We start from the raw sequence: 12,429 nt of genomic DNA, 5'->3' as shown, positions 1-12,429 counted from the left end.
GATCATATGCTGTGGAATTCCCCCTCTAAATAACCCCACCACAATCTCTCTTTCTTCCTTTAGAAAAGACTTCTTGAAATTGACATCTTTAATCAAACTATTGGCCAACTGTTCTCATAGCTCCTTTTATGGCTGTATATCAAATTTCCTTTTTCTTAATAACACTTCTTTGAAGCACTTTTGAGGTGTTCTTTTGCAATAAAGGCACTATATAAATGCAATTTGCTGTTGTGGAATTGTAAGATATTCAAGTTTATACCACTAAACAATTGAACACTTTTTAGGCACAGTGTTGCTTTTTTTGCTATTCATTCTGCAACAGTTAACAAATAAGTTACAGGAAAATAATACTGCAAAAACTCAATTTTTATTCTGTTTTTATTTGGTGAAAATAAAACTGCTATTCTTTCAAAAAGAATTTTCTCCAAGGTGTCACTTGCAGCCTATAAAAGGAGGTTTTAATTATTTCTACTGCTAGTGGCTGGAGGAGCTTGCTTGTTAACTTGACAACTTCTTTGTAAAAATGCTTACAAAGTTAGAGTTAGACAATATTACTACTAACTGAGGTTATATATTTGTCTTTTTTGCTTCATTTTAATCCTTTTACCAACTTAATCCTGTTGATGACTTATTTTCCCCTCTGTTTCTCACTCTTTTCATCCTCAGTACCTCAAAGATTTTCTTTTTAAACAGGTTGTTGAAGATACTAAAGAAAAAAGAACAATTATTCATCAGGCTGTGAAAAGTTTCTTTCCTGGGCTAGAGACTAAAACTGAAGAAAGAGATGGAAAAAAATTTATTGTAGCCTACCATGTTGCTGGGAAGACTGCATTGGCAAGTAAGTTTTATCCAGTGGATGATCTCCATGGATTTGACGCTTTGGCAAATTTCCTAAAGTTATGTTTTTTAATGAAACAACTGAAACTCAATGTTGGTGTGCTGGCAAGTTCAAAAAAACTCTGAACTTTAAAAATTAAACTTGTCTTCATAAGAAAGTGTTCATGTGCTAACTTGAAATACTGCCTTTTTTTGATGAGTTAATCTGTTTTGAATATTTCTCTTTTTTTATTTTGAAATTTTCAAACTGAATATTCTTGTTTGTTCTCTATCAAAAGTTATTTTGTGACATTTTAGAAGATAATTTTCTTTATGCTATTTTCAGAATGCATCGTATTACTGATAGTCCAAAATTCTGTATGTTTTTCATGACAGCTTTTGCATGCACCCTGCATGTATTTTTTTTCCTTGCTCACGCATTTTTTTAAACCAACATCTCTCACAAATTTATGGTATTTCGCACTGCTAGATCTGAACCTGAGGTATGCAATTTGTGCTGGTGGCTGAACAGTAATTATGAGCATGGTTCTAGATTTTGAATTAACAGCAAAATAAAATGGAAGGTATACAACAAATTGTACAACACCTTTGGTGTTGCAGATCCTTGTACTCCTGAAGGCATAGTATTTAATGGCCATTTAATATTTAAGTGCTAATTCAAATTATGTTCACTAAGGCCATGCTGATACTGAATTATGCTGGTCTATTGGTAAGTTTATGACAAAATGGGTACATTTTTCACTAGGTGTGGTTGTACACATCTCTTCTGATAATCTTTCAAGAAGAGTGATATATATGCACTCTGGTACGTGTCCTGTTTAGCAGTTGGAATATAATTTGGATAAATGTGAATTTGTCTATTTTGGCAGTAAGAATAGAGAAGCAGTAAATTTGTTAATGAAGGGAAATTTCAGGACTCAATTATAAAGGTGAGACTTGAATCCCGGTCTCTTGGTCCACTGGTAGAGACACTGCCACTGCACGAGAACCCTTCCAAGGAAGTCAGCATTTTTAATATCCAGAAATGCTGTTTCACACAGGTGAAAGGTTTTTTTTCCCATCACCAAATCACCTTTGGTATCTTTTCAATTTGTTTTTACAGAACTTTGTTTTTCTAATCAGCCTTTTCAGAGAAGTTATTGCACATCTCTGGAGCAGGTGGGACTTGAACCAAGCCACTTGGTGTCTTTTCCATCTATTAACTACCGCCAGTAAATCAGCTATGTTCTCCATATTGATTTACATAAAAATCCATTAAGGGCAATGTAGGAATTCAATTCTACATGATTGAGATGTATAAAATTATGAGGGGCATAGATAGAGTGGACAGGAAGTAACTTCTTTCCTTGGTTGAGAAGTCACTGACCAGGGAGCCATAGATTTAAGGTAAGGAGCAGGATTTTAGAGGAGATGTGAGTAAGAAAATGTTTTCACTCAGAAATTTGTGGGAATGTGGAACTCAGTACCTACCATGGTCTTAGAAGCAGAAACTCTCAACATTTAAAAAGTATTCAGACATGCAGTAATGCTGCCAAGGTTTTCAGGCTATGGACAAGTGCAGAAAATGGGATTAGAGTACTTAGTTGATTGTTTGTTTTTCACTCGTGCAGATTTGATAAGCCAAAGGGCTTTTTCTGTGTTGTAGCCTGTTATGGCTCAACAACTCTACATGTATCATCACACATCTGAACAGGTTGATTAAAAATGTGTAAAACACTGGATCCGGATCTAAAAGTTGAAGTTCTAAATTGTAGAAAAGCTAATTTTGACAGTATTAGGCAAGAATTTTCAAAAGCTGATTGGGGGAAGATGCTCGCAGGTTAAGGGATGGCTTGAAAATGAGAAGCCTTCATAAATGAGATAACGAGAGTCCAGAGACAGTATATTCCTGTCAGGGTGAAAGGAAAATTTGTAGGAGTAGGGAAAGCTGGATGACTAAAGAAATTGAGGGTTTGGTTAAAAAAAAGAAGAAAGCATATGTCAGGTAAAGACAGCAGAGATTGAGTGAATCCTTAGAGTAAAAAGGCAGTAGGAATATCCTGAAGAGGGAAACCAGGAGGGCAGAAAAGGAACATGAGATAGCTTTTGCAAATAGGGTTAAGGAGAATCCAAAGGGATTTTATAAACACATAAGTACAAAAGAGTAACTAGGGAGAGAATAGGGCCCCTCAAAGATCAGCAAGGCAGCCGATGTGTGGAGCTGGGGGAGATATTAAACAAGTATTTTGCATCAGTGTTTACTGTGGAGAAGCACATGATATATAGAATGTGGGGAAATAGATGGTGACATCTTGAAAAATGTCCATATTACAGACGAAGAGGTGCTGGATGTCTAGAAATACATAAAAGTGGATAAATCCCCAGGACCTGATCAAATGTACCGAACAACTCTGGGAAGCTAGGAAGGTGATTGCTGGGCCCTTTGCTGAGATATTTGTATCATCAGTAGTCGCAGGTGAGGTGCCGGAAGACTGGAGGTTGGCTAATGTGGTGCCACTATTTAAGAAAGGTAGTAAGGAAAAGCCAGGCAACTATAGGCCGGTGAGCCTGACGTCGGTGGTGGGCAAATTGTTGGAGGGAATCCTGAGGGACAGGATTTACATGTATTTGGAAAGGCAAGGACTGATTAGGGATAGCCAATATGGCTTTGTGTGTGGGAAATCATGTCTAACGAACTTGATGGAGTTTTTGAGGAAGTAACAAAGAGGATTGATGAGGACAGAGGGGTAGATGTGATATATATGGAATTCAGTAAGGCGTTCGACAAGGTTCCCCATGGGAGACTAATTAGCAAAGTTATATCTGATGGAATACAGGGAGGTAAAAACAATGGGCGGCACGGTGGCACAGCGCCAGAGACCCGGGTTCAATTCCTGCCTCAGGCGACTGACTGTGTGGAGTTTGCACGTTCTCCCCGTGTCTGCGTGGGTTTCCTCCTACAGTCCAAAAGATGTGCAGGACAGGTGAATTGGCCGTGCTAAATTGCCCGTAGTGTTAGGTAAGGGGTAAATGTAGGGGTATGGGTGGGTTACGTTTCGGCGGGTCGGTGTGGACTTGTTGGGCCGAAGGGTCTGTTTCCACACTATAAGTAATCTAATTTAATCTAATCAATGATGAAGGGCTTTTGCCCGAAACATCGATTTTTCCTGTTCCTCGGACGCTGCCTGAAATGCAGGGAGAACTAGTCATTTGGATATAGAATTGGCTTGAAGGTAGAAGACAGAGGGTGGTGGTGGAGGGTTGCTCTTCAGACTGGAGGCCTATGACCAACGATGTGCCACAAGGATCGGTAGTGGTTCAACTGCTTTTCGACATTTATATAAATGATTTGGATGTGAAGTAAGTAAGTTTGCAAATGACACCAAAATTGGAGGTGTAGTGGACAGCGAAGAAGGTACCTCAGATTACAACACGATCTCGATCAGATGGGCCAATGGGCTGAGGAATGGCAATTGAAGTTTAATTTAGATAAATGCACGGTGCTGTATTTTAGAAAAGCAAATCAGAGCAGGACTTATACTGACAATAAGCTCGGGCTGTTTTCCCTGGAGCGTCAGAGGCTGAGGGGTGACCTTATAGAGGTTTATAAACTTATGAGGGGTATGTACAGAATAAATAAACAAGGTCTTTTCCCTGGAGTCGGTGTCCAGAACGAGCGGGCATAGATTTAGGATGAGAGCGGAAAGATATAAAAGGGACCTAAGGAGCAACATTTCACAGAGAGGGTGATGCCTGTATGGAATGAGCTGCCAGAGGAAGTGGTGGAGCTGATAGGATTTAAAAGACATCTGGATGGGTATATGAGTAGGATGGGTTTAGAGGGATATGGGCGAAGTGCTGGCAAATGGGACTAGATTAGGTTAAGATATATGGTTAGCATGGACGAGTTGGACCGAAGTGTCTGTTTCCATGTTGTACATCTCTATGACTCTATGTCGCAGTGCAGTTTCAGTCACTACTGTGGAAAAGATGTAACACTAGAGAGGTTACAGAAGAGGTCTTGGAGAACATTGCCTGTGTTAAATAATTTTAGTAATGAAGCAAGATTGTATAAGCTCGGGATTTTGTTTTGAATAGAGGAGGTGGAGAGTAACATCTAATTGAGGTGTACAAAATTATAGGGCTCCAGATAGAATGGATAGGAAGACCCTGATATCCTTGGTTGACAGAGCCATAATTGGAGGTAAGATGTCAGGTAAAAGTCAGGAGTTTTAAAAGGAATTAAAGGGCAGTAAAGATCTGGAAATCAAGCTGAAAGAGGGATAGGGGAAGCAATCCTTAACACATTTAAAAAGTACTTTGCTCTGCAGAATGCTGTAAAGTGGGATTAGGCGAGTTAGTGCCATGTCGACTGCCACGTGCTGAATCGTTTTTGTGTTATTTTGGTGATGTTTTATGATTTCTGTTTTGAGCTATTTTTGTTAGAACAGCAAATATGATCAAATATGACTTTAATAAGATGAAGATATTTTCATTATCTATTGTAGGAAGTGTGATTGTTTTGATTTTATCAATTAAGTGTGACTCTTGGTTTGGTCAATAACTTAGCCAGCAACATACATCAAATGCTAAGTCAAAAGCGTAAATTAGAATAATTTGCATAATTAATAACTCTCACTGTTCTCTGAACTTGGTAATAAGTTTGAAAGCATATCTGCAATGCAGTTGAGCCACGGGAATTTGGTGGTGAAGGTCACTTGATAACTGCACCAGGACTTAGAGCTCAGTTTGAAAAATAAGTAAAAGTTCTATTTAAAATGTTTATTTAAAAAAAAGTACATGTTTGACAGTGAGGAAAGAAGCTGCAGAACAACAGAAAAACATAAATGTATTGATCAGTGGGCAAGTATGTGGTGAATACCCTCCAATCTGGAGAAGTGTGAATAATTCATTGGGAAGACAAACAAGGCAAAGGAATATGCAATAAGTGGTAGGATACCATAAGTGTAAAGGAACAGAACGATCTTGGAATGCAAATTTGTGAAGGTGACAGGATAGGTAGACAAAGTGTTTAAGAAGGAATACAGATTGTTCTGCTATAATGCGACAGTTGCGTTCCTCTCCAATCTTGCGCTATAGAAAACCGCTATGGAAAATCATGGTTTAGAAGATTGCTATAGAAAATTGCTATGCCTGTTCAGTAGAAAGTTTGCATTATCCAAACAGCGTCCACAATTTGTCAATCACATTATAGCCAATTCACATTGTACCAGAACGACCTGTATGGAATGCCTTTCTTTATTAGCCAGAGCTTAGGTATAAGTTTGCACTAGAATATATAGTAAACGATAGGTAGACTACATTTAGTATGCTTTGTACAATTCTCTTCAAATTCAAGAATGTTTATCCATCAGTGAATGTATGGCACAGGCTTGAAGGAGATTTGCAATGATGTTTGCAGGTGAATAATATTAGGTATTAGGCAAGATTGGATAGGTTATGATTGTTTTCTTTAGATCAGAAAAGGCTGAAGGGAAACATAATTGAAGTAAATTTTGAGGAATCAAGATCATTTTTTTATTTCATGATTTCCTTTGCGTAGAGGCCATTGTTTTTAAAGTAATTTGAAGAAAAATTAGAAAATTAGTGAGAGCCCTGAGTTTACTGAAAAGAGTGCTATCGGGAAAAACACTTAACATACTTAAGTAAGGACTTCAAGTGTTGTAACCTGCAGAACAGAGCACTAAAGTTGGAATGTGGGATCATGTTGAAAAATTTCTGTTTCAGCCCACTGACTCAACTCTTTCTGTGCTATAAATTTGCTCTGCTCCATCATTATTATAGCAGTATTTATTTTTGTTTAACTGAAGGTTATTAATTGAGAGTGGTTGAAGAGGATACATTTATGGATTATGTTAAACTACCTTCAAATTAAAAATTTTAAAAGCTGTTGCACAAAATTGGCTTGGGAGTTGAAATATTACAAAGTCAGAGCATGGAATATTGAGTTGCCAATTCATGCCCACAGTAATGCTTTTACAGTAAATGGGAAGGAGAAATTTTATTTCAAGGGGAAATCACACGTCTCTAATGCTAAGAAAATTGTGTTATTTTAAGTTCCATTGACCTTTTGATTCTTTGTGATCTTTTGTAGATTACCAAAATTGGTATTTGCTCCACATTTTATTTTTGTCACAAAGAACATTTAAAGGGAAATGTGAAGAAAACTTTTTAAAGAAAAATATATGGGGCAGAATTTTATAGGGGTCTGAATGATGTCGGCTAAGGATGGGAGAGTTGTGTGAGAAGTCGGGTGAGATCTTTCTCAACTTCAGCAGAAATTCATTGCATTTTTGAACAAGAATTCCAGTGGTGAGACAAGATTCTTGTTATTCACGGGAAAATGTCTATTAAGGGGCATCTATTAATCCCCTATTTAGGGGATTATTGCTTGTAGAGACTTCACAACTGCAAGTCTTGCATCATTAATGTGTAGCTTCCAGTCCTACTAAATACAAAGTGGAAACTAACTATCAGCAACCCTGGATGTGAAAGTCTGGCAATTTCAGCTCATGTATGGTCCTCTGGACCACTATCTCAGACACCAAGCAATCGCATTTCAGGACACACTCTGTGTCACCAGCTGCATGTACCTTGCTTCGATGAGTGCTGGCATCTGACACCTGACAACTTTTCAGAATCCTCATGATACTTTCCCAATCCATTTGCAGGATGCTCTTGCACTTGAAAGCTGCACTTTAGGTATAACACAACTAGCATTGAAATACTGCTACAAGTTCACTGATCGGACTGGATTGAATGTCTAGATTCTTTGCTCACATTCTCAGTGCTCACTAACCTCAAGCCTATGCTTGTAGCATCCCTTGCCCTCCCTTTGGTGTCCCCTCAGCCAGAGCTTCCAGGCTTACATGACTTTTGCACGTGTGGAAAGGCAGGATGCTTTTTGTGAATTTCAGCTGTCCTCACAGTAGGTCCTGATTAGATTCTCTAGTGTGGAAACAGGCCCTTCGGCCCAACCAGTCCACACACACCCTCCGAAGAGCAATCCACCCAGACCCATTTCCCCTCTGAATGATGCACCTAACACTATTGGCAATTTATCATGGCCAGTTCACCTGCCCTGCACATTTTTGAACTGTGGGAGGAAACTGGAGCACCTGGAGGAAACCCACGCAGACATGGGGAGAATGTGTAAACTCCACACAGACAGTCACCCAAGGCTGGAATAGAACCTGGGACCCTGGTGCTGTGAGGCAGCAGTGCTAACCACTGAACCACTGTGCTGCCGCCCCCCCCCCAACCCCCGTACAATAAATCAAGCACATTCTGCAGATTCAGTTCAGAGGCTTGGACATGGTCAGTCATAGAATAATAGAATCCTGACAGTGCAGAAAGAGGCCTCTGAGTCTGCAGTGGCCCTCCAAAATGCATCCCACTTTTATACCTACTCCCTATAACTCCATGAGGGGTTTTACCATGGCTAACCCACCTAACCTACACATCTCTCGACACCATGGAGCAATATTTAGCATGGCCAATCCACTTAACCTGCATATCTTCAGACTGTGGAAGGAAACTGAATCACCCAGAGGAAACCCACACAGAGCCAGGGAGACTGTGCAAACCCCACACAGACAGTCATCCAAGGTTGGAATTGAACACGTGTTCTTGGTGCTGTGAAGCAGCAGGACTAACTACTGTGCCACTGTGTCACCTTTGGGGCAGCCACTTGGGGCAGTTATGGTCACTTTCCTGGAGGGATGAGAAGCGGAATATTGGTGAGCACACCACCCATTTCGCCACTTTATGTCCTACTTTGATTTCTTTTCACCTGGAAAGAAAGAAATGGAGGGATTGAATGAGGACCAAATTGGAGGGAAAATTGGTGAGTTGTTGGAGTGAGTGAGTAGGCAGCACAAAGGACATGCAGGATTGGTGGTGTAGGGATGGATGAGAGCAAGGGTGGGAAGATGTTGCATGTAGTAGTGACAGTTATAGAGCATGGATGTTGGTGGGAGATGTGTACACTGACAGAGAGTGAGTGAGTGTGAAGCAGCAGAGAGATGATGATGAGTGTTACCTTGACAGAGTGGAGAAGGTAATTGATCTTTTTCCTGTATTGTTAGGCATTCTTCCATATGACTGAGGCTGTTTTGACCAGCAGAGCAACCTCAGCCCAGGTTGGTAGGTTCTGGTGTCATGATGTCCAATGCTGATCCTGGGAGTGGAGGATGGCCCTGCTCTGCATCTGCTCACTCAGACCTCCAGGCCCCTGTCTACAACCAAAGTGCTAGTGACCCTTTCTCTGGCAAATATCATTCACCATGCAAGGCAGCTCCAGACTTGATTGTGCTGAGCTGTGTGCCCAACAGTGGGCCTGTGGCACGGTAAAGGTATATTCAATGATATCCCATCAGCGGTGAGTTCTTTCAGGAATGGTAAATGGGAAATAGAATCAGGTTAGCATCAGTTGAGTGTGCCACGATAGCAGTGGTGTAGGATTTATTGAGGTGAATTGGGCATGCTATGGTGAGAAACCTCACCAGATCTCAAGGAGAGAAACTCTCCAAGAAACTCAACAAATTTGGCACTTAGCCAGAATATGATAATATTCAGTTCATGGTTTGATTGCATGATGATAAGCTACAAGGCTAATTTGTGAGGTCAGATTTTCCATTTAATATGTGCACACAGTTTAGGTTCATAATCCTAATGTTTTGCAGTGTTGTCTTTATTTTCATTGAACAGTTTTAATTCAAATCGAAATCCCAAATTTGGCATAGATTGTAGTAACTCATGACTTCATCTCCTTTTGAAAAGTTCTTCTGATCATCACAAGCTACAGTTATTTCACGTTTATGGTAGTAAGCTTTCATAAAATTGTTCAAATCTTTTCAGAACTGGCTCCAAAGTTGAAATCGTGATGTGAAAGGGTGACATAGGGAGTTTTAAATATGTGGGAAGCTAATAGTTCCAGCTAGGAAAGGGGAGGATGCATGGTCAAACAAGATTAATGTCAACTAATATCACAGATTCTACTTTGACAGTCAATTGTTTACTTGTAGCAAAACAAAATTTACAAAAGATGTCAGACCAGAATCATATTTCCAAGACTTTCTATGGATGAAGCAAAAACATGTGAAGAATAATAGCACATCATTAGCACAGTCCAATCAAAAAGGTAGACATGTACATTTATGTAGTTTTTGATGAAGCTGTATGAAAAGTGAATTAAGTATTTTTGATTAGGAGTGGGATTTTTTGTTGTGGTAAATGTAAAAGGGCAAAGTTTTGTTTTGTAGTTTAAAATATAAATTGTTGACTAAAATAGCAATTAGTCAATGGTACTTTTAGTTTATTTGTGACAGTAAAGCCTTAAAATATGAAGTTTGGTTGTGTCATTCTTCCAAAGAATATTTTTTTAAGGCAGTTGATCTCCACTAAGATTAATGCAAGATTTCATTGCCTCATGGGAGCACACAATGTAAAGAAGATGTAGTTCATGTGCTGAACTGGAGCTTGAGCACTGAAAGCATGTAATCTGAAGATGACCACTGGATATAGAATAATCTTGAGGAAAGGAATAGGGCCAATTGATGAGCAGTGGAAGATATTAGAAATGCAAAGGAATTAGAAGAGAGAGAACAAAGCCCTGCAAAACTCCTAAATTATTGGAAAATGTTAAACAACGACTTATCAGCTGCGACAAAATAGAAATGATTCAAAATTAAGATAACGACGGATTACGTTCATGGGAGACAATATGACAGTAACTTGTTTTCGAGGAAATCTAACACAATCATGGATTGCTTGACAGATATTCAAGAACAAAGCTGAGTTGATTAACAGCCACATGCTGATTGAAACAGCTATGTTTAAAACTACAGCCCTAAAAAAATGTTAAAGACCTTGATCTTTAAAGTGGAGAAAAATCTGAGGACCAGCAATACTTTTAAAACTTTGGAAAGTATTGATATTATAAAGGTATTTTAAGGGAAAGAGTTCAAGGAGAAATGTGCTGCATTTAGTACTGTTACTATATTGTCTTAAAGAGCTGAAGAAAATCTGTTACTCTATTGCTTTGGAGCTCCTATTTAAAGGTAGTTGTTTGGGTGCAGTTGTTTTGTAGCACCTTCTCCTACTGATAGGCCCTAAAGCCTGATTGGTTGACATTTATTAATTGGTACTTCATGAAAATATTGTCCATAATTAAACTAACTCAAGTTGAAATGTATGATAATGAGACAACAGACCGATTTTCAAACTCCAATGTGACTGCAAAACTTTTCAGGATGTTTTGTGATACAACTCACTTTTCATTGGTGCTTGCAATTACAGTGTTATGAATGATTTATTTCTGTTTACTTTATGAATGTATTTTTTTACTGTATTGAAGCATTTAGTGTCAGCAAATATGCCGTATCAAGATGTTTCATAAACTTGTGATAAACATTATTTAGAATTTGCTGTTAATAACACAATCCAAATTTGTATTATATTTACAGTAGCAGTCAGTAACTAGTCCTAACTAGGTTAAAAATCAGACAACACCAGGCAAAAGTCCAACAGGTGGACTGGTGTTGTGTGATTTTTAACTTTGTACACCCCAGTCCAACACTGGCATCTCCAAATCATAGTCCTAACTAGTTTTCTTTGTCACAAATTTTCACCACAGAACACTGTGTATATAGTATTAACTAATATAAAATAATATTAACATAAAGAAAAAGGCCTATGCCCTTACAAGGTTTCTTTATTTTCCTTTTGTTCTGACAGCTTTGTAATTTGCAGGAGATGTTTCTGAACATGTGAGCAGTTGACCATATAGCCATTCTTAGTGAGAGTGTCTTGGCAAGCTTTCAGACTATAGTTGGCTAATCCGTCCTCATCCTCCTTTGTGGCAAAAGTTACTGATATACCAAGCAACAGTAGGAACCCTTCGAATTTAATTTGCTTTAATATTTACAATCAAGATCATTGAATAGCTACAGGATCCCTGATTCAGAATGGAATAAACTTGAAGGATTTCTACTGTTAATTTGTAGACAATGACCTCCACAGCCTGTAACTGCTCATCTCTACACTGAATAATATCAGAATTGAGCATAGTCTTATGTCCTATCATGGTTAGGTGATCTCCCAGCAATGGATTTGAAGTATATTTGAATAGTCAAATACCTATGGAATCTCATAGCAAAATTAACCAAGTGGGAAACAAAAACAAATGTGTGAATAGCTCTGTGACTTCTTATGGTAGCCTTTGGTGAATAGAAAATAGAATTGAGGCAGGGACGGACAGCCTCCTTGCTTTGTCAGTTATTAGCTGTTCTGAGGAAGAACTAACTAATAGGATTGCTTTTGGATGTGAACATTGGACTAAATTAGTTAACTTTGGAATTTGAAAATTGGCATTGAGATTATGACTCTTCCTTACACTGAAGTGTCTGTCCAGAATATATGCTCAAAATTCAAATTAAATATTGCCAGCAAGAGAAGCATGTGATAAAGAGATTAACAAAGTGGAGTTATTGCTGTGTTCACCTACTTAAAATAGTTTCCATTAAATAATCCCTCAAACTGATGTATGGATAGAATGTAATACCTACTTAAAAGCAGAGAAGGAAGAAGAGA

At 38.6% G+C, this 12,429-nt stretch overlaps 1 protein-coding gene across 4 annotated transcripts in view; it reads left to right on the top strand.

Annotated features, from left to right (window-relative positions):
- The window catches only part of pus7 (pseudouridine synthase 7), a 60,077-nt gene that overhangs the window by 18,273 nt on the left and 29,375 nt on the right, over nucleotides 1-12,429 (top strand). For all 4 annotated transcript variants that reach the window (XR_015761099.1, XR_015761098.1, XM_087999499.1 and 1 more), the window contains exon 5: nucleotides 694-838. Coding sequence is in view for 2 of the 4 variants with exons in the window: in XM_087999499.1 (XP_087855625.1) it covers nucleotides 694-838 (145 nt within the window). In the remaining 2 variants the exon portion in view is untranslated. The remainder of the gene's footprint in view (nucleotides 1-693; nucleotides 839-12,429) is intronic.

The sequence above is a fragment of the Chiloscyllium plagiosum genome, unplaced genomic scaffold (genome assembly GCF_037043375.1).
Source record: "Chiloscyllium plagiosum isolate Xiang-an unplaced genomic scaffold, Cpla_swu_hap1 HiC_scaffold_23, whole genome shotgun sequence".
Taxonomy (NCBI): domain Eukaryota; kingdom Metazoa; phylum Chordata; class Chondrichthyes; order Orectolobiformes; family Hemiscylliidae; genus Chiloscyllium; species Chiloscyllium plagiosum.
This window is presented reverse-complemented; position numbering and strand designations above follow the sequence as displayed.